General features: G+C 44.2%; 1 protein-coding gene across 2 annotated transcripts in view; it reads left to right on the top strand.

Moving 5' to 3' along the window:
- The window catches only part of pex16 (peroxisomal biogenesis factor 16), a 49,203-nt gene extending 30,224 nt beyond the window's left edge, over positions 1-18,979 (top strand). Inside the window, exons 7-11 of one of the 2 annotated variants that reach the window (XM_043706328.2) lie at positions 1,897-2,046; positions 2,436-2,508; positions 2,985-3,104; positions 7,368-7,432; positions 15,612-18,979. In XM_043706328.2, the coding sequence (XP_043562263.2) occupies positions 1,897-2,046; positions 2,436-2,508; positions 2,985-3,104; positions 7,368-7,432; positions 15,612-15,871 (668 nt within the window). In that variant the 3' untranslated portion in view covers positions 15,872-18,979. Of the gene's footprint in view, positions 1-1,896; positions 2,047-2,435; positions 2,509-2,984; positions 3,105-7,367; positions 7,433-7,663; positions 8,958-15,611 lie in introns of those variants that run through there. The other variant, XM_043706330.2, reaches the window with a different exon arrangement.
- The last annotated feature ends 8,547 nt before the right edge of the window (positions 18,980-27,526 follow it).

Raw genomic sequence — 27,526 nt, 5'->3', positions numbered from 1 at the left:
CTTTAAATCATTAATATAAGCCACAAACAGCAAGGGCCCCAACACTAATCCCTGTGTGACTCCACTGGACTCAGACTTCTAGTTGAATAATACCCCTCTGCTTCCTGCCGCTCAACCAATTGTGTTTCCAGTTTGTCAAATTTCTTTGGATCCCATGGGCTGACCCATGCGGGACCTTGTAAAAAGCCTTCCTCCAACTTGCGCCCACACCTCCCCCCTTACTTCCCTCCAAGGCCCCAAGGGATACTTCCATATCCGCCACAAATTCACCTGCACCTCCACACACATCATTTATTGCATCCGCTGCACCCGATGTGGCCTCCTCTATATTGGGGAGACAGGCCGCCTACTTGCGGAACGTTTCAGAGAACACCTCTGGGACACCCGAACCAACCAACCCAACCACCCCATGGCTCAACACTTCAACTCCCCCTCCCACTCCACCAAGGACATGCAGGTCCTTGGACTCCTCCATCACCAGACCATAGCAATACGACGGTTGGAGGAAGAGCGCCTCATCTTCCGCCTAGGAACTCTCCAACCACAAGGGATGAACTCAGATTTCTCCAGTTTCCTCATTTCCCCTGCCCCCACCTTGTCTCAGTCAAATCCCTCGAACTCAGCACCGCCTTCCTAACCTGCAATCTTCTTCCTGACCTCTCCGCCCCCACCCCACTCTGGCCTATCACCCTGACCTTGACCTCCTTCCACCTATCGCATCTCCAACGTCCCTCCCCCAAGTCCCACCTCCCTACCTTTTATCTTAGCCTGCTGGACACACTTTCCTCATTCCTGAAGAAGGGCTTATGCCCGAAACATCGATTCTCCTGCTCCTTGGATGCTGCATACCTAAAGTTAAGTCCAGTACTGCCCCCTCTCAGAAGATTATAGAGTTGTATAGCATAGAAACAGGCCCTTGGTGAACTACACAAATCCCATTTACCTGCACTTGGTCTATAGCCTACAATGCCCTGGCATTTTAAGTGCCTGTTCACTTGCTGCTTAAATGTTGCAAGAGTATCTACCTCCACCACCCTCTCAGGCAGCTCGTTCCATATTTCTACTATCTCCGGGTGAAAATATCTTCCCTCAGATTACCTCCTAACCCTCAGGTCTTAGACACATCTGCCATGGGGAAAATAATTCTCATGATCTAACTTGTCTATGACTCTCATAAATCTGTATACCTCAATCACACTCCCCCTCAGCTTCTTTTGCTCCAGGGAAAACAAATCCAGCCCATCCAGTCTCTGGTAACTGAGTCTTTCCATCTAGGTAACCTCCTGGTGAATCTCTTGTGTACTCCGTCCAGTGCAATCATGTCCTTCCGCTAGCGTGGTGACATTCCACATCGGCTATCCCATCTACGGCCTGTGCAATGTTTTTATAAAATTGTAGCAATACTTGGCTAATGAAGGCAAGCATTCTTCACCACTCTTGCTGAGCAGACACCTTTGAAGATCTATGGACATGTACACCAAGGTGCTTTTGTTCCCCAGTACTCCCTCGGGACCGACAATTTATTTTATAAATCATTCCCATGTTCGATTTCCAAAAATGCATCACCTCGCACTTACCAGGATTAACTTCCATATACCATTGCTTGGCCCAATTTACCAGCTGATCGATGTCAGACTAGCCTGAGACCATCCTCTTCGCTATCAACAACTACTGAGCTAGTGCTGCCTTGCCAGAGGGTCAGTGTAGCAGGTAAACATTTTTCAGGACCCCAGGAGCTTTATGGTTTTCTGTGCAGATTGGACCTCTGGAAGGTGTCTCCTCCAGCAGTGCAACTCTCCCCGCCTACCTGAGTGGCACTCACCCGTTGGTGTTTGGCGTTAAGAGATGTTTGTGCAGTCTCTATTGGACAAGGTAACATTGAGATTGTTCTTTCAGCTCCAGCCCTGCAGCTCCGTCACTGGGGGAGTCCTCAAGAGGAACAGAGACAATGGATCTCACAGGCAGGAACCCAGCACCCTCCAACCATCCTCACCCAGCAGGAAATACTGGCAGAGTCACTGTACATCACCCGCCCACTGGTGCACTGTATCCTACACTAAAGAGCCAGAAGGCTGTTCAACCTTGGTGTTTACACTGCAGTCTCTTCACCACCTCGATACTCACATAGGAACAGGAGTAGGTCGTTTATTTCCCATGGCACAGGAACAGGAGGTGGCCATTCAGAATCTGGAGGCTGTTACTAAAGAACAGCTGGAGGTATATTTATGCAAGGATTAGGAGGAGGCGGTTCAGCACCCCAGGCTTGATATACAGGAAGAGGTAGGAGCCATCAGCCTCTCAGATCTGTCACATAGCCACAGGCAAAGGCGTTTCATATTCTTCATGATCATATATGAACAGGCTATTCCTCACTTCTCCCAGACCTGAGTATAAATAAACCAGAATGAGTTACCTTCCTTATCCCAAGCTCCCAGTGCTGGCATTAGGAATTTGGGGACAGAAATCCTGGAAGCCATGGCTCCTTTCTGGCATTGTGGATATTGCAAGGTGAGTGGTAGGCATAGGAAATAAAGTCAACATGCAAACTGTGTGAGTGGAGTTGATGTATAGTGCACTGAGCTGCGACCCAGGGTCAGGGTTATACTGTCACCAGCATACTGACTTGTTAAACAGAATGAGAGCTGTATTGACACCAGTACACAAACCAGAATCTGAGTTAGACTGACACCAACACACTGACCTGTTGATCAGAACGAGAGTTTTACTGACACCAGTGCACCGACTTGTTAACTGGGATCAGAGCTACGCTGACCACCAACACGCTGACCTGTTGATCGGAATGAGAGCTATATTGACACCAGCGCACAGACCTGTTAACTGGGATCAGAGTTATACTGACACCAAGACACTGTCCTGTTGACTGGGATGAGAGTTATACTGACACTAGCACACTGGCCTGTTAACCAGGGTCAGAGTTATACTGACTTATTGTGATGTATCTATAACTGGTGTATTTCCCACAGCTTGAGTTTGATGCGGGATCCCAAGGACATGAGACAGACTGAACGTGCTGAACTGCGTCGAAGGACCTTCCTGTTACTGTACTACTTACTGCGATCTCCATTCTACGACCGTTACTCAGAGTGAGTCATCACTTTCTGTGTTAGGGCTGTGGTGTGGAGCTGGGCCCCTCTTTGCAGGGCACTGGAGAAGGTTTTCACTTTACTGGGTTCCTCTTGAGCCCTGTTGACCAAGAACAGCATTCCATCTGGAGCCCAGTCTACAGGACACTGGGTGGTATCTTTCCTGCTACCTTTCTGTTTATTTGAGGGCTTTCGGTCTTCACTTTCCTAATCCTTATGTTTCCTCCTCCTTGTCTTCCAATTTGTCTTGTCATCCAAAGTTCTTGGATCTTGCCACCCTTATCTTTCATTTTCAGAGGAACATGCTGGTGCTGAACTGTAATCAACTAGCTTTTAAAGGATTCCCACTTGCCAGATGTAGATTTATCCTCAACAGCTGTCCCCACCAGCTATATTCCCTAGTTCTTGTCTAATAACGTTGCCTAATATCTTCCCCCAATTTAATACTTTCACCTAAGGACTATTCTTATCCTTATCCGCAACCTTAAGCTTACAGAATTATGGTCCTTGTTCCCGAAATGCTCCCCCACTGAAATTTCAATCACCTGACCAGGCTCATTCCCCAATACCAGCTCTAACATGGCCTTTTCCCTAATTGGACTATTCACATAGAGTTTCAAAACCCTGTTCTCGATATACCTAAACCTCCATCCCAATCCAAGCCTCTGGTGCTAAGGGAGTCCCAGTCAGTATAGAGGAAGTTAAAATGCCCAACGTCAACAACCCTGTTGTTTTCACATTTTTCCATAATGTGCCCACACATCTGTCCCTCTATCTCTTGCTCGTTGTTGGGAGGCCTGTAGCATAACCCCATCAAAGTGATTGCACCCTTTTCTATTCCTGAGATCTGTCCATAAGGCCTCGCTGGATGAGGCCTCCAAGAGGTCCTCCCTCAGTACGGCTGTGATATTCTGCCTTATCAGTAACACATCTTCCCCATATCTATCTCGCTCAACACATTGAAATCCGGGAACGGTAAGCAGCCGATCTTGTCCCTCACTCAACCAAGAATCTGTAATGGCTACAGGATTGTATAATATATATTTAACCAAGTTGTAAGTTCATCTGTCATATTTCTTGCATAAAAATAAATACACTGCCAGGCCTACTGCATTCTGCAAAGTTCCAGCTTGTTCTCCCTCTTAGCTTTCCTAGACTTAGTCTCAGATTACTCCTTGGTTATTTTGCTTGTTGCCCTACTGCTGTGGGTCTCTCCGGACACACCAGTTGAAACACTCCCAAGTGGCACTAGCAGACCTTCCTGCCAGGATATTGGTACCCCTCCAGTTTAGATGCACTTGCTGTTCTTGTACAGGCATCAGTTGCCCAGAAAGACATTCCAATGATTCACATACCTAAAGCCTTCCCTCCTACACCAGCTCTTTAACCATGTGTTAAACTGTACTGTCTTCTTCCTGCTAATTTCACTGGCAGGAAGTAATCCTGAGATTATAACCTTTGATGTCCTGCTTTTCTATTTACTACCTAACTCCCTCAACTCCCTTTGCAGGACCACTTCTCTTGTTCTGCCCATGTCATTTGTAACAGTATGGAACTCTGACTGCTCACTCTCCTTTTTGAGAATGTCCTGTACCCACTCAGAGACATTCTTGACTCTGGCACAAGGGAGGAAACACCATCCTGGAGTCTTTCTTGCAGCCAGAGTCTTTCTTGCATACCCCTATCTGTGCCACAGGTTCTCTTTTTACCTACTGCTCGCCTACACTTCGGCCCACTCTGCAGTGCCAATCGTGATGCCCCTGCTCCTTTCCCTCGATAGTTTTTCACCCCCCCCAACACTATCCAAAACGGTATACCTGTTTGAGAAGGGAATAGCCACAGAGACACCTCCACCTGCCTTCTCACACTTATTCATCTTTCTGGTGTTTACCCAACATTTCTGTGTGTAGGCCTTACTAATAGTATGACCAGCTCACTAGCGTGCTATCAACCATGTTCTCAACCTCCTGGATGCTGCAAAGTGAATCGATCCACAGTTCCAGCCACTGCATGTGGAGCTGCAGCCGAATGCACATACGTGGTCACAATGGTCCCTGGTTTCCCACATATTGCAGGAGGAGCATTCCACGGAGCCGAGTTCTCCTGCCACTGTGACCCTTATCAACTGTGGACAATAATCCAGGGACGGATTACATAGCCATACCCAGTTGTTACCAAACTTAGGCCCCTCACTGCTGCTTTCTATTCCAAGTAGACCACAACGACAAAAAGTAATAATTCTTTTAAATTGCTAAAATATACTTTATTCATAAAAGTCTTTATGTACATTCACAGGTACTAAAGCAGTTCTGTACAGCTTTGCATATCAAGAAAAACAAACATTTGAATTTAACATTCCCTGCAGTTGCAAAATTTCAAAGACATTTCTTATTTACTCGGATATTGCTACCTCTCCAGTTTAGAAGCACCTGCTGCTGTTGTACAGGCCTCAATTGTCCACACTATTTACATACATTGACACAAAGAGAGGGTCTGATAACTGAACAGACCCTCTCTATACCTGAGATGGTGGTCTTGCCCCACTTCACCGTGGCACCAGGCGTCCCAAGCTTTAGTACGTCCCTCAGCACATAGTCCTGGATCTTGCAGTGTGCTAGCCTGCAACACCCAACTGAGGTCAACTCTTTACACTGCAAGACCAAGGTTTGGGCAGACCTAGGAGCGTCTTTCACCAAGTTGATGGTCCTCCAGGCACAGTCAATGTTTGCCCGGTATGCATCCCAGGGAACAGCCCGTAGAGCACACAGCCCTGCTTCATGGAATTGCTCTGGATGAATCTTGACAGAAACTACCGCATCTCTCTGCAGACCTTCTTTACAAAGGCACATTCCAGATGGAGTTGTGTGATAGTCTCTTCACCAGCACTGCCACTTCAAGGGCGGAGAGAGCCCAGGTGTGCATGGAGGATCTCACAGCATGGCCCTTCTCACCACCAGCCAAGCTCTGCCTTGGTGCTTGTTGGAAAGTTCTGGTGATGAGGCGTTCTGCTAAATAGTTTTGATATTCTGCTCAGAGAACCACCAGACAGATTCCAGCCCCTTCTTCTCCCTCATAGACATTACGTGCTGACCACTTTTTGTTGAACTTGTGGTCAAAGGTGTTTTCCTTTACACATTTTTCCACAAAGGTGGTACAGAATGGTCCAATTACTGGAGCGTTCCATGACATCAAGACCAAACCCATCCTTCATAACACCAAGGACAGGTAGAAACGTAGCTCATAGTGACACTTGGTGCGTAGACAAGGATCTAAGCACAGCTTGATACAGGCATACAACAGTGGCCATCAGGATGAGGACAACATTGAGTACATTCTTTCTCCCCTTGTCCAGAGCTTAGTACATGGTGTCCCTGTGGACGTGGTCCATCTTTGATCTCCAGGTGAAGATGGCTCAGGTAAAATAAGCACTTCATCTCTCTCTCGAGGCACTACCCATGCAGTCTGCAAACATGGTTCCTGAGCAGCCATATGTATATCTGCTAACCCCTTCTCAGTTATGGTGACTGAGCCGACTAGTCCCAGAATCCACCTTGGTCACTTCTCACCAGTGCCCTCTGACACTCGGGGATATCTGGAGCTCTGCCTCCAGAACATTGTGGGGTATCTGGAACCCTGTATACAGGGCACTGCTTTGTAACTGAACCCCTGTCCACAGGACTCTGGGGATTGGGGAGGGGAGGGGTAACTGAACTCTGTCCACAGGACGCTGGGGAGGGAAGGGGGGAGGTAACTGAATCCCTGTCCATAGGACTCTGGGGAGGGGGGGGTAACTGAACCCCTGTCCACAGGACTCTGGGGAGGGAGGGTAACTGAACCCTTGTTCAGAGGACTCTGGGGAGGGGGGGGGACCTGAACCCCTGTCCACAGCACTCTGGAGAGGGAAGGGGGGGTAACTGAACGCTTGTCCACAGAACTCTGGGGAGGGAGGGTAACTGAATCCCTGTCCACAGGACTCTGGGGGAGGGGGGGGGGGGGGGGAATAACTGATCTCTGTCCACAGGACTCTGGGGATGGTTGGGGGTGGGGGGGGGAGGGGACTGAACTCTGTCCACAGGACTCTGGGGATGGGGGAGGGAGGGGGTAACTGAACCCCTGTCCACAGGACTCTTGCGAGGGGGGAGGGGAGCGGGTAACTGAACCCCTGTCCACAGGCACAGAGGGATATCTGGATCCCTGCTGACATTTATCAGTCTACATCAATAGCTGCCTCTCCCTCACTTCTTGCTGTGTTTCTCATTCCAGGACTAAGATCCTCTTCCTACTCCGGATCCTCGCTGACTATGTTCCTGGAGTCAGTCTGGTGGCTCGTGAGTACATTTGTATTTCTCCTGTGTGACTGTTCCTCCTCTTGTCTGTACCTCTGGAGCAGTGTAGAGAGGCGGGAGGAAGTGAACAGGAACCCCCAGAGGTTTCCAGCACAAACCTGAGAATGGAGCAGGGAGGAGCATGCCTGATGGATGAGGGGTGCTAGGGGTGTGGGTCTGGGAGCACGTAGAGCAATGTTTTTGATCTATGATGCTCCTGTTTCTCTCTTCCAGGTCCATTGATGGAATATTTACCAGTTTGGCAGAAGATATATTTTTACAACTGGGGTTAACTGGGCCCTGTCACCAATGCCTTCAAAAGTAATTTGTGCTGTTCTCAATCACCTCCTTAACCAGCATTATATACAGTTTGGACCATCAACAGATCCTGTTGAGTGCCTCTTCCTAAAACTGAGAGAAAGAGCCCATCTCGCGGTCTCTCAGTCTGTGTCAGAGCCCATCTCGCGGTCTCTCAGTCTGTGTCAGAGCCCAGCTCTCACTCTCTCAGTCTGTCAGAGCCCAGCTCTCACTCTCTCAGTCTGTGTCAGAGCCCAGCTCTCACTCTCTCAGTCTGTGTCAGAGCCCAGCTCTCACTCTCTCAGTCTGTGTCAGAGCCCAGCTCTCACTCTCTCAGTCTGTGTCAGAGCCCAGCTCTCACTCTCTCAGTCTGTGTCAGAGCCCAGCTCTCACTCTCTCAGTCTGTGTCAGAGCCCAGCTCTCACTCTCTCAGTCTGTGTCAGAGCCCAGCTCTCACTCTCTCAGTCTGTGTCAGAGCCCAGCTCTCACTCTCTCAGTCTGTGTCAGAGCCCAGCTCTCACTCTCTCAGTCTGTGTCAGAGCCCAGCTCTCACTCTCTCAGTCTGTGTCAGAGCCCAGCTCTCACTCTCTCAGTCTGTGTCAGAGCCCAGCTCTCACTCTCTCAGTCTGTGTCAGAGCCCAGCTCTCACTCTCTCAGTCTGTGTCAGAGCCCAGCTCTCACTCTCTCAGTCTGTGTCAGAGCCCAGCTCTCACTCTCTGTCTGCCTCAGAGCCCAGCTCTCACTCTCTCAGTCTGTGCCCAAGCTCAGCTCTCGCTCTCTCAGTCTGTGTCAGAACCCAGCTCTCACTCTCTCAGTCTGTGCCCAAGCTCAGCTCTCGCTCTCTCAGTCTGTGTCAGAACCCAGCTGTCGCGCTCTCAGTCTGTGTCAGACTATAAGACATAGGAGCAGAAATCAGGCCATTCAGCCCATCAATCGTGGCTGATACATTTCTCAGCCCCATTCTCCCCTTAAACCCTCAATCTCCTTGTTATCTACAATTCTGGACCATATTGTGCAAAGTGTGACTTGCAGCTGCTCTCCACACTGTTTCTGAACTCCCCTGTTATTGGAGACCAACCCCCTGAACTGTTCAGGGTATGTTACACTGCTGACTTGGATCACTTGTTGGATCTTCGATGTGGTAGCCAACCGAGTGATTTCAATTTTTTATTTGATATCAAACCCAAACCTAATGTAAATTGTCAAATAATAAATGCACCTTTCTACATAATTCCACTCCCTTCTGTGTTTTTGTCTCTCCTGTTGATTTTCGGAGGCATGGGAGAAGCACCTGCCAGCGCTGACCATGTGTGAGCAAACCTTCTGTAACTCTGAGACTTTCAAAGGATCAAATTTGTGTTAACAGCTCGACAGTTATCACGGGCAGGAAGGTGAGAGAGGGGACTTGTGTCACATTCTAGTCGATTAATAATCCTTCCCTTGCTCTGACATAGTCATGCAGCACAGAAATAGACTCTTCAGTCCAATACATCCATGCCAGCCTTAATCCTAAATTAAACTAGTCCCACTTCGCCTGCATTTGGCCCATATATTTCCAAACCTTTCCTATTCATCTACCAAGTGTCTTTTAAATGTTTTAATTCTACCTGCACCTACCACTTCCCTTAATGGTTCATTCCACACACTGTGAAGATATTGCCCTTCAGCTCCCTTAAAAAAAATACATCCCCTACTTTTGAACTCACCTAGCCCAGAGAGAAGACCTTTGCTATTCACCTTATCTATACCCCTTCGTGATTTTAAAAACCTCTATGAGGTCATCCCTCAACCTCCAGTGGCAAGTCCCAGTCCCAGTCTATCCTTATAATTCAAACTCTCCAGTCCGGGCAAAATCATGATAAAGCTTTTTTGAGCCCTCTCCAACTTAATAATATCATTCCTATTGCAGGACAGCCAGATTTGTACACAAGTGGCCTCACCAATGTCCTGAGCAACATCAACATGACATCCCAACTCTATACTCAATTATCTGAGCAAGCGTGCTAAATGCTGTCTTAACCACGCTGTCTTCCTGTGGTGCAACATTCAAAGAACTATATGCCAGAACCCTAGGTCTCTGCTCTACCATTAACTGTATAGGTCCTCCCCTTGTGTGTTTTACCAAGTTGCAACATCTAGCATTTATCCAAATTAAACTCCATCTGCCACTCATCAGCCAATTGGCCTAATTCATCAAGAACCCTTTGTAATCTTACATAACCTTCTTTCACTATCCACTGTCCAACCAATTTTGGTGTTATCCACAAACTTATAACCATGCCTCCTAAATTCTCATCGAAATCATTGATTTAAATTACAAACAAAGCAAATCAGCACCAATCCCTGTGGAACACAGGCCTCCAGTCCAAAAAATAACCACCTACTACCACTCTCTCCCTTAACACTATGTGATCTAACTTTACTAATTAGTTTACTATACAGAACCTTGTCAAAGGCATGACTTAAGTCCATGTATTCAACATCAATCTTTTTGGTTACGTTCTCAAAAGCCTCAATCAAGTTTGAGAGATCTGATTTTCCAGGCACAGAGCCATCCTGAAGAAGGGCTCATGCCCGAAACGTCGATTCTCCTGCTCCTTGGATGCTGTCTGACCTGCTGCGCTTTTCCAGCAACACATTTTCAGCTCTGATATCCAGCATCTGCAGTCCTCACTTTCTCCTATCCCTAATCAGTCCCAGCCTCACCAAATGCATGTAAATACTTTCTCTCAGAATCCCCTCTAACAACTTACTGGCGTCAAACTCACAGTTCTGTAATTCTCAGGCTTCTCCTTAGAGCCTTTCTCAATTAATGGCATATTAGCAACCCTCCAGTTCTCCGGCACCTCACCCTGTGACTGTAGATAATACAAATATCTCTGCTCGGGCTCTTACAATTTCATCCCTAACTTGCTACAACATCCTGGGATATAGTTGATCAGATCCTGGAGGTTTCTCCTATATGTTTTTTTTAAGACTTCCAACACTTCATCTTCTGTCAGGCAAATAGGTTATTTAATGGCTTAATTGGGCATTTCCACAATTGTGTCAGCTGGTGAAACCGTGTGCTTTGATTAAAGGCACACTTCTCCCAGTTGAGTCATGACAAAAGTTTTGATCTTTTGAAAATGGCCAAAGTCATAATTCACTGGTGTAGTACTATTCCCAGAATCATCACAAGGATAGTAAGGTTTAGTCAAACCCAGGGTGGAAGTGTCAAATATTAAGGGGCATAGTTTTGCAGTGAGGGCAGGGGGGAGAAGTGTAAAGGAGATGTGCAGAACAAGATTTTCTTACAGAGATACCTGGAAGAAACACAGCTGGGGAGGTGGGAGAACCAGGTACACTAGCAAAATTTAAGAGGCATTTAAACAGACATATGAACAAAGAACATCAAGGGATACAGACCATATACAGGCATAGAACAGTACAGCACAGAAACAGGTCCTTCAGCTCTCAATGTTGTGCCAAACATGATAGTAAATTAAACTAATCCATACTGCCTGCCCACTGTCGATGTCTCTCCATTCCTTGCATGTTCATGTGCTTATCAAAAAATCCCTTAAATGCCCGTAATGTATCTGCCTCCACACCACCCCTAGCAACCTGTTCTCTATCACACACTGCATGAGAAACTTACCCTTCACATTTCCTTTGAACTTTCCAACTCTCTCATTAAATGCATGAACCCTCGTTTTAGACACTTCATGTCTGGGGAACAAAACTCTGACTCAACACTATCTATGCATCTCAGAATTTTAGAGACTTCTATCAAGTCTCCCCTCAACCTCCACTGCTTCAAAAGAAAACAACCTGAGTTTTTCTAGCCTCTCCTTCTACCTGATGCTTTCAAATGCAGGCAGCATCCTGATAAACGTCCTCTCCAAAGCCTCCACATCCTTCCTGTAATGTGGTGATCAGCAATACTCTAAATGTGGCCTAACCAAAGTCTAATAAAGCTGCAACGTAACATCCTGACTCTTGAACTCAATTTCCCGACCAATAAAGACAAGCATGCCTTATGCCTGCTTTACCACCCTATCTACTTGCACTTTAAGGAAGCTATGGACTTGAATCCCAAGATCCTCAACATCAATGTTGTTTAGGGTCCTGCCATTAACACTACACTTTTCCTTAACATTTGATCACCTAAAGTGCAGCACCTCACACTTATCCGGATTAAATTCCATCTGCCATTTCTCCGCCCATATCTGCAACTTAGCGTTCATTAGCAGAGGGATTGAATTCAAGAGTCGTGAAGTGATGTTACAGCCCTACAGGACTTTGGTTAGGCCACATTTGGAGTACTGTGTGCAGTTCTGGTCGCCTCACTTTAGGAAAGATGTGGAAGCTTTGGAGAGGGTGCAGAGAAGATTTACCAGGATGTTGCCTGGAATGGAGAATAGGTCGTACGAGGATAGGTTGAGAGTGCTAGGCCTTTTCTCATTGGAACGGCGAAGGATGAGGGGTGACTTGATAGAGGTTTATAAGATGATCAGAGGAATAGATAGAGTAGACAGTCAGAAACTTTTTCCCCGGGTACAACAGAGTGTTACAAGAGGACATAAATTTAAGGTGAAGGGTGGAAGGTATAGGGGAGATGTCAGGGGTAGGTTCTTTACCCAGAGAGTGGTGGGGGCATGGAATGCGCTGCCTGTGGGAGTGGCAGAGTCAGAATCATTGGTGACCTTTAAGCGGCAATTGGATAGGTACATGGATGGGTGCTTAAGCTAGGACAAATGTTCGGCACAACATCGTGGGCCGAAGGGCCTGTCCTGTGCTGTATTGTTCTATGTTCTATGATCTATATCCAGCTGTATCCTTTGACAACCTTCTACAGTATCTACAACTCCACTGATCTTTATATGGTCTGCAAACTTACTAACTCACCCATCAGCAGAGGTCCAAATACGAATTCCTGCGGAGCACTGGTCACAGACTTCCAGCCAGAAAAACACCCTTCCACCACTACCTTTTGCCTTCTGTGGACAAGCCAATTCTAAATCCATGCTGCCAAGTCATCTTGGATCCCATGCACCTTAATCTTCTGGATGAGCCTACCATAAGGGACCTTACTGAAAGCCTTACTAAAATCCATGTAGGCAACTTCCACTGCTCTACCCTCATCGATCACCTTCATGACCTCTCCAAAATTCATTCACATTAGTAAGACGTGATGTGCCCCACACAAAGCCACGCTGACTGTCCCTAGTTAGGACATATTTTTTTCCAAATGCACGTAAATCCTATCCCCAAGAATTCTCTCCAATAGTTTCCCAACTACTGATGTGAGAATCACCAGTCTATAGTTTCCTGGATTATCTCTATTTCCCATTTTGGACAGAGGAATGACACTAGCTACTCATCAGTTCTCTAGGAGCTCTCCAGTGGTTAGCAAGGATACACAGATCTTGGTCCATGCCTCAGCTATCTTCTCTCTTACCTCTCTAATTAACCTGGGGTAGATACCATCGGGCTTTGGGGACTAATCCACCTTAATGCTCTTCAACAGACCCAACACCACTTCTTGATCTCAAAATGCACTAACATATTAGCATGCTCCACACTAATCTCAGTAGCCACCATATCCTTCTCCTGGGTGAACACCAATGCAAAATATTCATTTAGGATCTCATCCACATCCACTGCCTCCAAGCACAAGTTCCCTCCTTTATCCTTGAGTGGTTCTACCTTCTCCCCAGTTACCCTCATGTTTTTAATGTATGATAGATGTAGGACAGATGTCAGAGGTAGTTCCTTTACTCAGAGTGTGGTAGGGGTGTGGAACACCCTGCCTGCAACAGTAGTAATCTTGCTAACTTTAAGGATGTTTAAATGGTCACTGGATAGGTATATGGATGTAAATGGAGTAGTGCAGGTTAGATGGGCTTCAGATTGGTTCCACAGGTCGGTGCAACATTGAGGGCTGAAGGGCCTGTACTGTGTTGTAATGATCTATGTTCTATGTATAGAATGCCTTTGGATTCATTTAAACCCTACTTACCAAGGTCATTTTATCACCCCTTTTTGCTCTTCTAATTCCCTGCTTGAGTTCTTTCCTGCTTCTTTATGTTTCTCACGGGCCCTGTCTAATCTGAGCTTCCTAAACCTTACATATGCTTCTTTTTCCTTTTGACTAAATTCACATTCTCCCTGGTTATCTTAGGTTACCTTACCTTGCCATCCTTGCCCTCCCTCCTTACTGGAACATGCTGATCCTGAACTGGTCAGCAGGGCTTTAAACAATTACCACTTGTCAAATATGGACTTACCCCATAACAGCTCCTCCCAATTACCATGCCCCAGCTCCTGCCAAATACTGATGTAACTTGCCTTCCCTCAATTTAGACTCCAAAGTACTCACTTATCCTTATTCACAGCGATCTTAAAACTTATGATGTTGTGATCACTGTTTCCAAAATGGCCTCCCACTGAAAGATCAGTCACCTTGCCCGGCTCATTAGCCAATACAGGGTCGAGTCTGGCCCCTCGTCTAGTTGGCCTATCCACTTACTGTTTCAAGAAACTCTCTTCAATGCACTTAACAAGTTCTGCAGCATCTAACCTTCTTGGTCTAAAGGAGGCCCAGTCAATGTTAGAGAAATTAATGTTACCCAGTATGACAGCTGTTGTTACTGCATCTTTCCAACTGGGGCATTTGTTGAGAATGACATCATGGTTGGCACAGACACTATGGGTCAAAGGGCCTGTTCCTTTGCTGTACTGTTCTCTGTTCAATCCACAAAGCCCCCAGGTAGTCCCCTGAATGACAAACTTGGGTGAAAAGAAAATATTCATCAGCTTTCAATACTGAGCTATTGCAGACAAATATTAACTAATGGCAGAAAAGAAACATGGATCATTAACTTATAATTCATCATAACTTAAACTTTATCCTTTTCAAAAAGTTCCATAAACGTACAAACAGACACATAAAAAGATCCAAGACAAAACAAATATTGTGAGTGGGCAGAATTTTAAAAATGATAGTGAAGCATAGCTCAGCCAGCAGTCCAGATTACAGACACCGAACAGATGTTTCGCTTCAATTTTCTTCTGGTTTCTTTCAACTCTTGAGGAGGAATCTGAGACTATGGATGTGCCAATTCTCAATCTTCCACCTTCCATTTGCCCTTTCAGTGTTTCTGAAAGCAACTTTTCCCTTGAAAGCAAAAAATTGTAGATGCCGAAAGTTGAAATTAAAAGAGGAATAGCGGGAGAAACGCAGCAGGCCTGGCAGCATCAGAGGGAAATAGAATTAACATTCCGAGTCCAGTATGATTTCTTAAGAAATTAAAGGGGCTGGCTAAGGGATTGTCTTTATGCTGTTGACATAAAGGGAGGAGGACTGAGTGGAGTAGATGGCGAGGATGTCCAGAGCAAAAGACAAATGGCATGGTAAAGGAGCGAATGAGATACAACAAAAATGATAATGACAGGTGTGAAAATGAGAAAATGGGTCAGATCTGTCTAGAACGAATCCAACCAAACACGTAAGATGTGAGGTGGGCGGAGTGGGTAGGTGATCATTTGAAATTGAGGAGTGTTCATGCTGTTATGGATCAGATAAAACCCCCTCAAAGTATGTCAAGGAGATAGCCAAGACACTACCTTGTATGTTATTTATAATTAAATATAAGGCTGCTGTGTTCCAGATGTGATTCAATTGGTCAAACTATTAGACTAAGCAAAACACTTAATCTTACAACATAGTTAAAATACAAACATAAAAAAGGTATATCTTCAACTCTATCAAAATACTTAACAAAAAATATATATTTGATCTACTACTCATAACTGTTCCAACGTAGCAGCATCCCATAAACACACCCTTGGCAAAGGCAAATTAAGTAAAACAGATTTTTCCATTTGTTGTTTCCTCCAGTCCAGGAGAAGAAGAAAACCAGAAGAATGAATCGAGCAGCAGAGAGAGCTGTATCCAGCAGCTTTAAACCCCAACTTCCAAAAATGAAAGCAAAAATGAAAATCTGTGTGATCCTGACTCCACCCACTCATGCTTCTCTGAATAATATTTTTTTTTTAAATCCCAACTCCATGGAGCCGACAACTCAATGTCAGGTTTATAACAGACCACTTCAAAAGAAGCAAGATAGAACAAATCTCTCTGAAAGACACATCTCATAACAGTACCATGGTATTGTTGAACTCAATGCTGAGTCCTAAGGGCTGTAAAGTGTCTAACTTGAAATGAGATGCTGTTCAACTTGCTTAGAGAGTTGATGAAACACTGCTGCAAGCTCAGACAGAAACATGTGAATTCGAGGCGCTTTAATTGAAATGGTAAGCAACTGAAAGGTCAGAGCCATTCCTACCTCAAGTCACTGGAATCAATTGGTATTTTAAAAGGTTTTGTTAAGACTGGTTCAATTAATACGATTACCTACAGCTTCTGAAAGGCTGCTTTACATTCTGCTGCCTGAACCATATCTTTCATAAGAACAGAAGTCGAGTTCTGGTAGAATTCAGCCCGTTGAATTGACTGCCATTCAGTGAGATTATGGCTGAACCCCCCCGATCATCTGCAATTCCACTTTCATGACTGATCCCCTGAATCCCTTCCTGATTAAAAATCTGCATATCTCAGCAATGAATATTCTTAATGATTTAGCCTCCAGTGCTCTGAAAGAATTCCACAGTTTCGTTATCCACTGACGAATACGTTTCTCCTTATCTCAGAGTGATACTACTCTGAAATTATGTTCTCTTTTCCAAGACTCTCCCATAAAGAGAAATGACCTCTCAATATTGACATTCTCAAAATCCTCTAATAATTGTTCATGTTTCACGAAGAATGACACTTTATACAACGATCACTGTCCCCTAAATATTATGTCAGTATGATCAGCTTGGCCCACCTCATTCCCAAGAACCAGGGCTAGTGATTCTAAATGCACTTCCATGACATTAGACTATAAGATATGGGAACAGAATTAGGCCATTTGACGATTCAATCAAGTGTCCTCAGCCATTCAATCATTAATTGAATGTGTTGATACGTTTCCCAATCCCACTCTCCTGTCTTATCCCCGTATCTCTCTTAATCCCCTGACTAATTAAGAACTTAGCTATCGCAATCTTAAATACACTCATTGACTTGGCCTCCACAACTCTTCTGTGGCAAAAAGCTCCACAGATTAACCCCGTTCTGTCTGAAGAAATCCTTCGACATCTCAGTTTTAAAGGGTCATCCCTTCACTGAGGCTGTACTCTTAGGTCATAGTTTCACCAAATAGTGGAAGCATCTTCTCCACGTCCACTGTGGTGGGGCAAGTCTCTCAGTCCTCTGTAAGGTTTAATCAGATAGCCCCTCATCCTTCTAAACTCCATCGAGTACATCGCTGCTCTTGTATTCTGGCTCTCTCAAAATGAATGCTAACATTGCATTTGCCTTCTTAACTACCACCTAAACCTGCATGTTAACTTTAACATCCTGAACTAGAAGTCCGAAGTCCCTTTGTGCTTTGGATTTCCGAAGCATTTCACTATTTAAAAAACAATCTACTCCTTTATTCTTCCTATTAATGTGCATGACCTCACTTTTTCCCACATTGTTCCATTCCTAGCCTGCCCAAGTCCTTCTGTAGCCTCCCTGCTTCCTCAGAGCTACTTATCCCTCCACCTACCCTTGTGACATCTGCAAAGTTAGCAACAATGTCTTTAGTTCTGTGTCATTTAGCTCCTTTCAGCTTCCCCAATACGGCCTCCTTAGTCTCCTCCACTACACTCACCCCTGCCCTATGTATGTTGCTGGTATCATGCACTGTGAAGATTGGTGCCACCTTATTTATGCCACCCATAATTTTGTATACTTCAATCAGATCACCCATTGGCTTCTCCTGCTCCAAGAAAAAACTAAGTTGATTTTGTCTCGCCTCATAACTGAGATTTTCCAACCCAGGCAACATCCTGGTGAATCCGCTGCACCCTTTCCAATGCTATCATGTCCTTCCAATGGTGTGGTGACCAGACCTGTACACAATATTCCACCTCTGGCCTAATCAATGTTTTATAAAGTTGTAACAAATGTCCTTGTTTCTATATTCTATTTCCCAGCAAATGAAGTCAAGCATCTTTCGTACCTTCTACACCGTCCTGTCTACCCATGCTGACACCTTCAGCAATCTTTGGGATTGTATAGCAATTTTGCCTTCTTACCCTTTTTTGCTTGTTTCTGTCCCCAAATTTGTTAATGGTCAAATATTGATTTGAGTTTATACATAAATTTCCAATCAGAACCTCAGATTAGTAAAAAATCTCATGATTTCCCAGTTCGCTTCAAGAAGAGATTTTGATCGGACCATTGACTTTTCCTATGCTTGACCACCCTGTCCTTGGTCAATGATATGTTCTAGGTAAGTTACTCTTCCATGAATTCACTTTTGGACAGTTGCATTCCAAGCCAGCTAACTGCAATGTTTCCACATGTCCTCTAATTGCATTCATGCTCTGTCCATGTGTTACTGTCAACATTACACTTACGTTGCATAGCCATTGTAACATTCTACACACGGTGATTGGTTTGTGAACACAGATTATGGTATTGATTTCTGGTTCTGGAAGTTGCTTCTATGTACAGATCACGCAGCAAGCAAAAAAGGGAGAACACTGATCACTCTTTGTTACAACATTGTCTAAGGAAACCACACATTTAGGCTAATTAGCTACAACTTAATTCATAAGCCTGTGGAATGCAGTGATTAGTGACTCTCCACTTCATGCATGGGATGTGCCTCCTTTCTTAGGAAGGGGGATCAAAACTGCATGCAATACTCAAAGTGCAATCTCACCAAGATCCTGTATAACTGCAGTAAGACATCCCTATTTCTGAACTCAAATCCTCTTAAACTGAAGGCCAATATAACACTTGCCTTCCTAATTAGTTGCTGCATCTGCCTGTTTACTTCCATTGGCTGATGTACAAGGATACCAAAATCAGTTTATACATCCACACTTCCCAGTATGTCACCATTTAAATAATACTTTTCTGTTTTTCACACTGAAGTGTATAAGTTCACGTTTATCCCACGTTGTACTGCATCTGCCATCTATTTACCTACTCCCTCGATTTGCCTAAATCACCTTGCAGCCTTCTCACAAAGCTAGCTAGTGTTGTGTCATCAGCAAACTTGGAAAGGTTTCATTTGGTTCTCCCATCCAGATCATTTATACAAATTGTGAATATCTGTGCTCAGTGATTCCTACTGTGGCTGAATAAAAAAAAACAGTGGTAAATCAGGCAACTGCCGTGTTACAGGAAGCATATCCTGGGAATTTTCCTGACTCTGTGGTAAGAAGCTTACATATCTGGCAACATTATCAAATAATCCACCTCACTCAATTTCTTTCCAATTGATAAGGCTCTTCAAACCTTGCTGTTGAATTTTCACCTGTCACTGGAAGGAACACTAACATTTTATCTCCACTCACAAAATTGTGAGTGTTTGATTTCTTGTCTGCTTCCTGTATGGCTGTCACCCACTCTTTTTAATCTTTCCCTAAGATTTGACAAGTAGTCCAAATACGTGGTCTCTGAACTCTGAGCCACCAATTTCTCCTTAATTACCTTATGCCTGAAAACTAATTCAAATGGACCAAATTTGGTGCGTCCCTAATTACAAAAAGTGTGGATGGAGTTCCTTTATCCCCATCTGCTGGACAGTAATGGTTTTTAAATTTGCTGCTACTGTTCTACCACTCCCTGTGGTTCTGGATGGTACACAGTGGATTTGAATTATTTTACCTAAACTATTCATAACTTCATTTAATAATCTTGATGTAAAACTTGGATCTAATTGTAACGCTGTGGGTAGCCTACATCTAATGAAACATTTGAGTAATTTTTTACATAATCCTTTTATCCAGGATACTCTGTAATGGAATGCCTCTGGAAATCTGGTAAAGACATCCATTAGGGTCATTACGATTACTATATTTTGTTTCAGGAAATGGTCCTACACAATCAGTTAAGAGCCTTGAAAAAGGTTCCTCAAATGTGGGAATGAGTGTTTAGGGTGCAGGTTTTATCACTGACTGAGGTTTCCCAATTACCCCATTTCTGCAGCAGCAACAGGAACAGTGAGAGCGAGCACCTAGGGGCAGCTGGGAAGGTAAATTAATCCTTTAAAAACTTATCTTGTGGGATCAGGGGCCTCCATTTTTGCAGCAGCAGTGGGAACGGGGAGAGCAAGGACCAGGAGGCTGCCAGGAAGGTATATTAATCCTTTAATAACTCGTGAATCTTGTGAATAGGCAGAGCACATGCTGAGCACGGGACTGCTGAGTAAGTGAGGTAATATATTTGGAAGGTTGCTTTACCCGAAACACTACCAAAACACCATCCTCCTCCTCTAACCAAAAAAAAAGTTCTCTGCACCGATTTGGTAAGGTTACTAGCTTTTTTCAATAGTCTCTTTGGAATTCAGAACATTGAGAATGGATGTTCGGGCAGTTGCAAGCTCCCCCTGTAGGACGTGGGAGGTAAACTCCAATGCTCCCTGTGTTTCGGCTGACAGGCAGTAGGTTCAATAGTTTTTGTACACCGTTTGCTAATTCTGTCCTCAAACTTGAGATATAAATTTAAACTATTGGTCAAATTATATTTAAATTAATAGGCCATAGAATAATACAGTTACAGATCTACAGTGCAGAAAATGCCCTTTGGGCCAGTGCATCTGAGCCAGTCAAAAACAACCACCTCACTATTATAATGCCATTTTCCAGCACTTGGCCCATAGCCTTGGCAAATGCATATCTGAATACTTCTTCAATGTTGTGAGGGTTCCTGTCTTACAGGCAATAAGTTCTTGATTCTCACCATCCCCTGGGTTAAAAATGTTTTTCCCTCACATCGCCTTTAAATTTGATTTGATTTGATTTATTATTGACACGTGTACCTAAGTACAGTGAAATGTTTTGTTTTGCATGCAGTACAGGCAAATCATAACATAAAGGATCTAGGGGGTGACAGAACACAGCAAGAAATACAAAGTTACAGCTGCAAAGAAGGTGCACACAAAACAAGATCAACATTAGATTTGAAATTAGAGAGAGGTCTATTCAGAAGTCTAAGCTGTTCTTGAGCCTGTTAGTATATATATTTAAGCTTTTATATCTCCTGCCTGATGGTGGAACTTGTAAGAGATTGTAACTGGGTGGGAGGGGTCTTTGATGATGTTGGCTGCCTTTCTGAGGCATCAGGCAGTGTAGATGGAGTTAATAGGTGGAAGGTTGGCTTGCATAATGGTCTGGACTGTGTTCACAATTTTCTATAGTTTCTTGTCCTAGGCAGTGCAGTTATAGAGCCATAGATTCATATAGTATGGAAACAGACCCTTCATCCAATAAGTCCATGCCAAGCATAATTGCAAATTACACTGGTCCCACCTGCCTGCACTTGGCTCATATCCCTCTAAACATTTCCTAATCATGTCCTTAACTAAGTATCTTTTTTAGAAAGAAAATGAATTGTCTCTTGTGTCTATTTTAAATCTTTCTCCTCTCACCTTAAAAATATGTCCCCCAGTCTTGAAATCCCCTACCCTCGGGAAAAGACACCTACCATTCACCTTACCTATGTCCCTTTGACCTCTATAAAGTCACCGCTCAATTTCCTATGCTCCAGTGAAAAATATCCCAGCCTATCCAGCCTCTCCTTTTAACTACCCTCTGTTCCTGGCAATAACCTGGTAGATCTCTCCTGAACCCTGTCAAGCTTAATAATATCCTTCCTATAACAGAGAGAACAGAAATGGGATACAGTACTCCAGAAGAGACCACACCAACACTCTGTACAATTTCAACTTAATGTTCCAACTTTTATATTCAAAAGTCTGAGCAATAAAGGTAAGCATGCTAAATGCCTTCTTAACTACTTTCTATGTCGAGTCATTGAGATGTACAGCATGGAAACAGACTCTTCAGTCCAACTCCTCCATGCCGACCAGATATCCTAAATTAATCTAGTTCCATGCGCCAACATTTGGCCCATATCCCCCTAAACCCTTCCTATTCATGTACCCACCCAGATGCCTTTTAAACATTGTAATTGTACCATTCTCCACCATTTCCTCTGGCAGTTCACTCCATACACACACCACCCTCTGAGTGAAAAATTTGCCCCTAGGTCCACTTTGAATCTGTTCCCTCTCACCTTCAACCTATGCCCTCTAATTTTGAACTCTGCTATCCTGGGGAAAAGACCTTGTCTATTTACCCTATCCATGCCCCTTATGATTTTATAAACCCCAATACGGTCACCCCTCAGCCTCCGACGCTCCAGGGAAAACAGCCCCAGCCTTTTCAGCCTCTCCCTATGGCTCAAACCCTGGCAATATCATTGTAAATCTTTTCAGAACCCTTTCTAGTTTCACGTGGGATCTAACCCTGCTAATAGTCTACCATGTGAATATGTGTCAAATGGCTGACTGCAGTCCATATTGAGCACATCTGCCCTTCATCAATCCTCTTCATCACTTCTTCAAAAAACTCAATTGAGTTAGTGAAACGCGATTTCCCACATGCAAAGCCCACATTGACTATCCACAAACAGTCCGTACCCCTCCAAATACACATAAGTCCTGTCCCTCAGGATTCAGTCCAAGTTGCCCAGCACTGACGTCAGGCTCACCAGTCTATAGCTCACTGGTTTCTCTCTACCTTTAAAAGTGGCACCACGTTAGCCAAGCTCCAGTACTCTGGCACCTCGCCTGTGGCTATCAGTGATACAAATACCTCAACAAGGGACCCAGTAATTTCTTCCCTTGTTTTCCAAAATGTTTTAGGGTACTCCTGATCAGGTGATTTATCAGGGGAATTATCCATTTTTATGCGCTTTAAGATGTCCAGCCACCACCTCCTCTGTAATATGGACATTTTTCAAGACGTCACTATTTATTTTCCCAAGTTCACTAGCTTCCATATCCTTCTCCACAGTAAACACTGCTGCAAAATACTCATTTAGCATCTTCCCCAACTCCTGCTGTTCCACATATAGGCAGCTTTGAAGATCTTTAAGGAGCCTACTCTCTCCCTAGTCACCCTTTTGTCCCTAAGATATTTGTAGAATGGTTTTTCTAAACAGGACTAGGGAGAATCCTTACCTATTTCATAAAGATATTAAAGGGGAGAGGTTAACCAGGGAAAGAGTAGGGCCCATTCAGGAACAAGGGAGAAAATTGTGTGTGAAGCCGTAGGGTATTGGAAGGGTGTTGAATGAATACTTTTCTTTGATCTTTGTGGTGGAAGAGGAGAACATAGGTACAAAATTCAGGAAAAGGGACTGTGAAACAGTTGCACAGTTTGACATAGAAACTAGGATATAATTGGAGGCTCTGTCTGCCTAAGAATTGACTAAATCCCCCGGCCCGGATGAATTGCATCCAAGACTGCTGTGGGAGATGAAGCAGGAAATCGCAGGGACTCTTGACACAAATTTTCAAATGCATTCCGACCATGAGGGAAGTCCCCAGAGACTAGAGGAAGGCTAAAGTAGTTCCACTCTTCAAAAAGGGTAGTAAAGATGAACCAGGAAATGACAGACTGCTGTGTTCCATGTCAGTTGTTTGGAAACTGTTGGAGAAAATTCTGAAGGTGCGAATTAACATAGACTTGGAAAAGCATGAGCTAACCAGGGATAGTCAGCATGATTTCCTCAGACGGAGTCATACTCATCCCAGAGAGGAGTGAACCTATGGAATTCTCTGCCCAAGGAAGCAATGGAGGCAGCTTCATTTAATATGTTCAAGACACAGTTGGATGAGTTTTTTGTATGGTGGGGGAATTAAGGGTTATGGGGATAATGCAGGTAGGAGGAGCTGAAACAATGGATAGATCAGCCATAATCTTCATGAATGGCGGAGCAGGATTGATGGGCCAAATGGCCTACTTTAGCTTTTATTACTGTGAAAATATAAGAAATGGTGTTTGGTCTCTTGAAGAGCATTAAGGTAGATACGTCCCCAGGGCCCAATGGTATCTACTTCAGGTTATTGAGAGAGGCAAGAGAGGTGATTGTTGGAGCCTTGACCAAGATCTCTATAGCCTTGCTAACCACTGGAGAGGTCTTGGAGAACTGGAAAGTAGCTAATGTTTCTCCCCTGTTCAAGAAGGGAAATGGGAATATTCTAGGAAACTATATAGCAGTGAGTTTTACATCGGTGATTAGGAAGCTATAGGAGAGAATTCTTAGGGATAGAATTTACACACATTTTTAGAAAAGCATGGCCTAATTAGGAACAGTCAGCATGACTTTGTGCAGGACAAAGTGAGGACTGCAGATGCTGGAGATCAGAGCTGAAAATGTGTTGCTGGAAAAGCGTAGCAGGTCAGGCAGCATCCAAGGAACAAGAGAATCGAAGTTTCGGGCATTCCTGAAGAAGGGCTTATGCCCGAAACGTCGATTCTCCTGTTCCTTGGATGCTGCCTGACCTCCTGCGCTTTTCCAGCAACACATTTTCAGCTTTGTGCAGGACAGGTCATGTCTTAATAACTTGAATTTTCAAGGAGGTGACAAAGGTAATTGATGAGGGTAGAGCAGTGGATGTTGTCTATATGGATTTTAGTAAGGCTTTAGACAAGGACCCTTATGGTAGGCTCATCCTGAAGATTAATATGCATGGGATCCACAGTGACTTGGCTGCACGGGTTCAGAATTGGCTTGCTATAGAAGGGAGAGTGTAGTGGTGGGTGTTTTTCTGGCTGGAGATCTGTGACTAGTGGTGTTCTGCAGGGTTCCATACTGAGACCTCTGCTGTTTGTGATATATACAAATGACTTGGATGAAAATATAGGTGGGCGGGTTAGTAAGCTTGCAGACGATACAAAGATCGGTGGAGTTGTGATTAGTGTGGAAGGTTGTCAAAGGAAACAACAGAATATTGATCAGCTCTAGGTGTGGGTGGAGAAATAGCAGATGAAATTTAATCTGGGTAAGTGTGAAGTGCTGCACTTTGGGAGATCAAACCCTCAGGAAAACTATACAGTTAATGGCAGAACTGCGAATAGCATTGATGTATAGAAGGATCTTGAGGTTGAAGTCCATATCTCCCTGAAAGTGGTCACACAAGTAGATAGGGTGGTAAAGAAGGCATTTGGCATGCTTGCCTTGATTGTTTGGAGAATTGAGTACAAGAGTCAGGATATCATGTAGCTTTATAAGACTTTGGTTAGGCCACACTTAAAGAGTATTGAGTTCACTTCTGGTCACAACATTACAGGAAGGAGGTGGAGGCTTTGGAGAGGATGCAGAGGAGGTTTACCAGGATGCTGCCTGGATTGAGGGTATGAGCGATAAGGAGAAGCTAGAAAAACTCAGGTTGTTTTCTCTGGAGCTGTGGAGGCTGAGAGTAGATTTGATAGAAATCTATAAAATTGTGAGCTGCTTGGATAGCATTGACGCTCAGAATCTTTTTTTCTCAGAGTTGAAATGTCTAAAACTAGGAGGCAGGCATTTAAGGTGAGAGGGAGAAAGTTCAAAGGAGATGTGAGGGGCAGGTTTTTTACGCAGAGAATGATAAGAGTCTGGAACACGCTGCCAGGGGTGATGATGGAAGCAAGTATGATAGAAACGTTTCAGGGGCTTTTTGATAAATACATAAATATATAAAAGGATATGGCCCAAGGGCAAGCAGAAGTGATTAGATTAATTTGGCTTCCTGTTTGGCACATCGTGGGCTGAAGGGCCTGTTTCTGTACTCTACAGTTCTATGTTCTCTGCATCCTCACAGCGCCAGGCACCTGGGTTTGATTCCAGCCTCAGGTGATTGTCTGTGTGAAGTTTGCACATTCTCTCTGTGTCTGCTTGGGGTTCCTCCAGTGCTCCGGTTTCTTCCCACAATCCAGAATCACCAGGTTAGGTGAGTTGGCCAAGCTAAATTGCCTGTAGTGTTCAAGGATGTGTGGGTTAGGTGTGCATTAGTCAGAGGTAAATGGTTTGGGGAATGGGTCTGTGGGTTACTCTTTGCAGGGTCAGTGTCGACTTGTTGGGCCTGTTTCCACACTGTAGGGATTCTATGATGATGATTCTATGATGATCAAGCTGGCTGTGTCACCTTATCAGAGTATGAATGTGTATAACAAAAGCAGAAATTGCTGGAGAAACTCAACAGGTCTGTCGGCATCTGTAGAGTGAAGACAGACTCTTGATGTCTCCAGCACTTTCTGTTTTTTATTCAAACTTCCAGCATCCAGCAGTTCTATGTTTCTGTACAAATAAGTGTATACGTATTAGGACTAGAGATAGGGCAGAATTGAATTCTGTTGAAACTTTATTGCTGGAACAGCACAGCAGGTCAGGCAGCATCCAGGGAACAGGAGATTCGACGTTTCGGGCACAGGCCCTTCTGCATTCCTGAAGAAGGGCCTGTGCCCGAAACGTCGAATCTCCTGTTCCCTGGATGCTGCCTGACCTGCTGTGCTGTTCCAGCAATAAAGTTTCAACTTTGATCTCCAGCATCTGCAGACCTCACTTTCTCCTCCAGAATTGAATTCTGAATAGTTGCTTCTTTGATTGCCAGCTTAGTTGTGTGTTAAAGCATGAAATTGTTTCTAATGAATTGGTTTCGAGTTTAATGAAGAAATCTGGCGGAAGTCTCTTTTGTTCCATGTAACAGTGATGATGAGATAAGGCGTACATGTTTGGTACAGTTTGTGGTGGCGTGGGGCTTGGTTTCCAGAATGGTCCTTCCATGTATCACGTAACAGCGATATAACACAGCTCCATTTTGAGGCCCTCATAATTTATTTAAATCTTAATAAATAGTATCAGACCCATTCCTCTCTCCCTCAAATTGAATGCAAGATCCAACTATATTACGATCGCTGGTATCTCATGCTGCCTTCACTAGGAGACAATGAATGAATCCTATTTCTTTACAGAATACCAGATTGCCTGCCCTCTGGTCAGCTCCAGAATGTGTTGTGCTAAGAAGTTACCCTGAAAACATTCTACAAACTCCTCATTTCGGCTACCTTTTGCCCATCTGATTTTTTCCAGTATAGTTACGTTAAAATCTCTTATGAATATCACCCTCCTTTTCTGACATTATGTCTTCCTTTGTGCCCCACCCCTACAGTGTTATTGATATTTTGCCTGTACATCACTTCCACAAGTGACGTCTTGACTTTATTATCATCTCTCCCCAATCTGTTTCTATATCTACTTATCATTATGTACCAATGCTTAATCCAATACCACCTCCTTTTTAGTTTTAAACCCTCCTGGTGACTGAGTTCCCTTCTTTGCCACCATGGCCTGGGTAGCATCTGCCTTGTAGGTAAAGACAGATGAAAATATTTATTTAATACCACAGCTATGCCCAGAGTCTCTGCAGAAATGCCCTTCTCCTCCTTTAACCACTTTCAATGTGCTTGGAAAACAATTTGGGATTAATTTGTTAGATGTCAGTCTTTTCTCACAATCCAACTTTCCTTCCCGAATTTGCTTTCTCACTTCCCCCTCTACACATTTGGTATCCCTCTTGGCTCTCAATTGTATTCTCTACTTGGCATTAGCACACTTTTATTCTTTATCTTCATTTCTATCTCCCTTTTCACCCAAGGATACTGGATTTGCTTGTTCTACCTTTCCATTTTGAGGGCATATACCTTTTCTTTGAAGGTGACCCACTGTTCAACCTCTGTTTTTCCCATTAACCTTTGGTTCCAGTCTATCCTGCCCCACTGAGAGAGTGGGCTGGAGAGAGTTCAAATGAGTTTCACTAGAACGATGCTAGGAATGAAGGATTTTAGACACAAGATTAAAGAGATCAGGCTTGGTCTCCT

The sequence above is a fragment of the Chiloscyllium plagiosum genome, unplaced genomic scaffold, assembly GCF_037043375.1.
Source record: "Chiloscyllium plagiosum isolate Xiang-an unplaced genomic scaffold, Cpla_swu_hap1 HiC_scaffold_18, whole genome shotgun sequence".
Taxonomy (NCBI): Eukaryota; Metazoa; Chordata; class Chondrichthyes; order Orectolobiformes; family Hemiscylliidae; genus Chiloscyllium; species Chiloscyllium plagiosum.
Note: the sequence above shows the minus strand (reverse complement) of the source record. Positions and strands in the feature narration are given on the sequence as shown.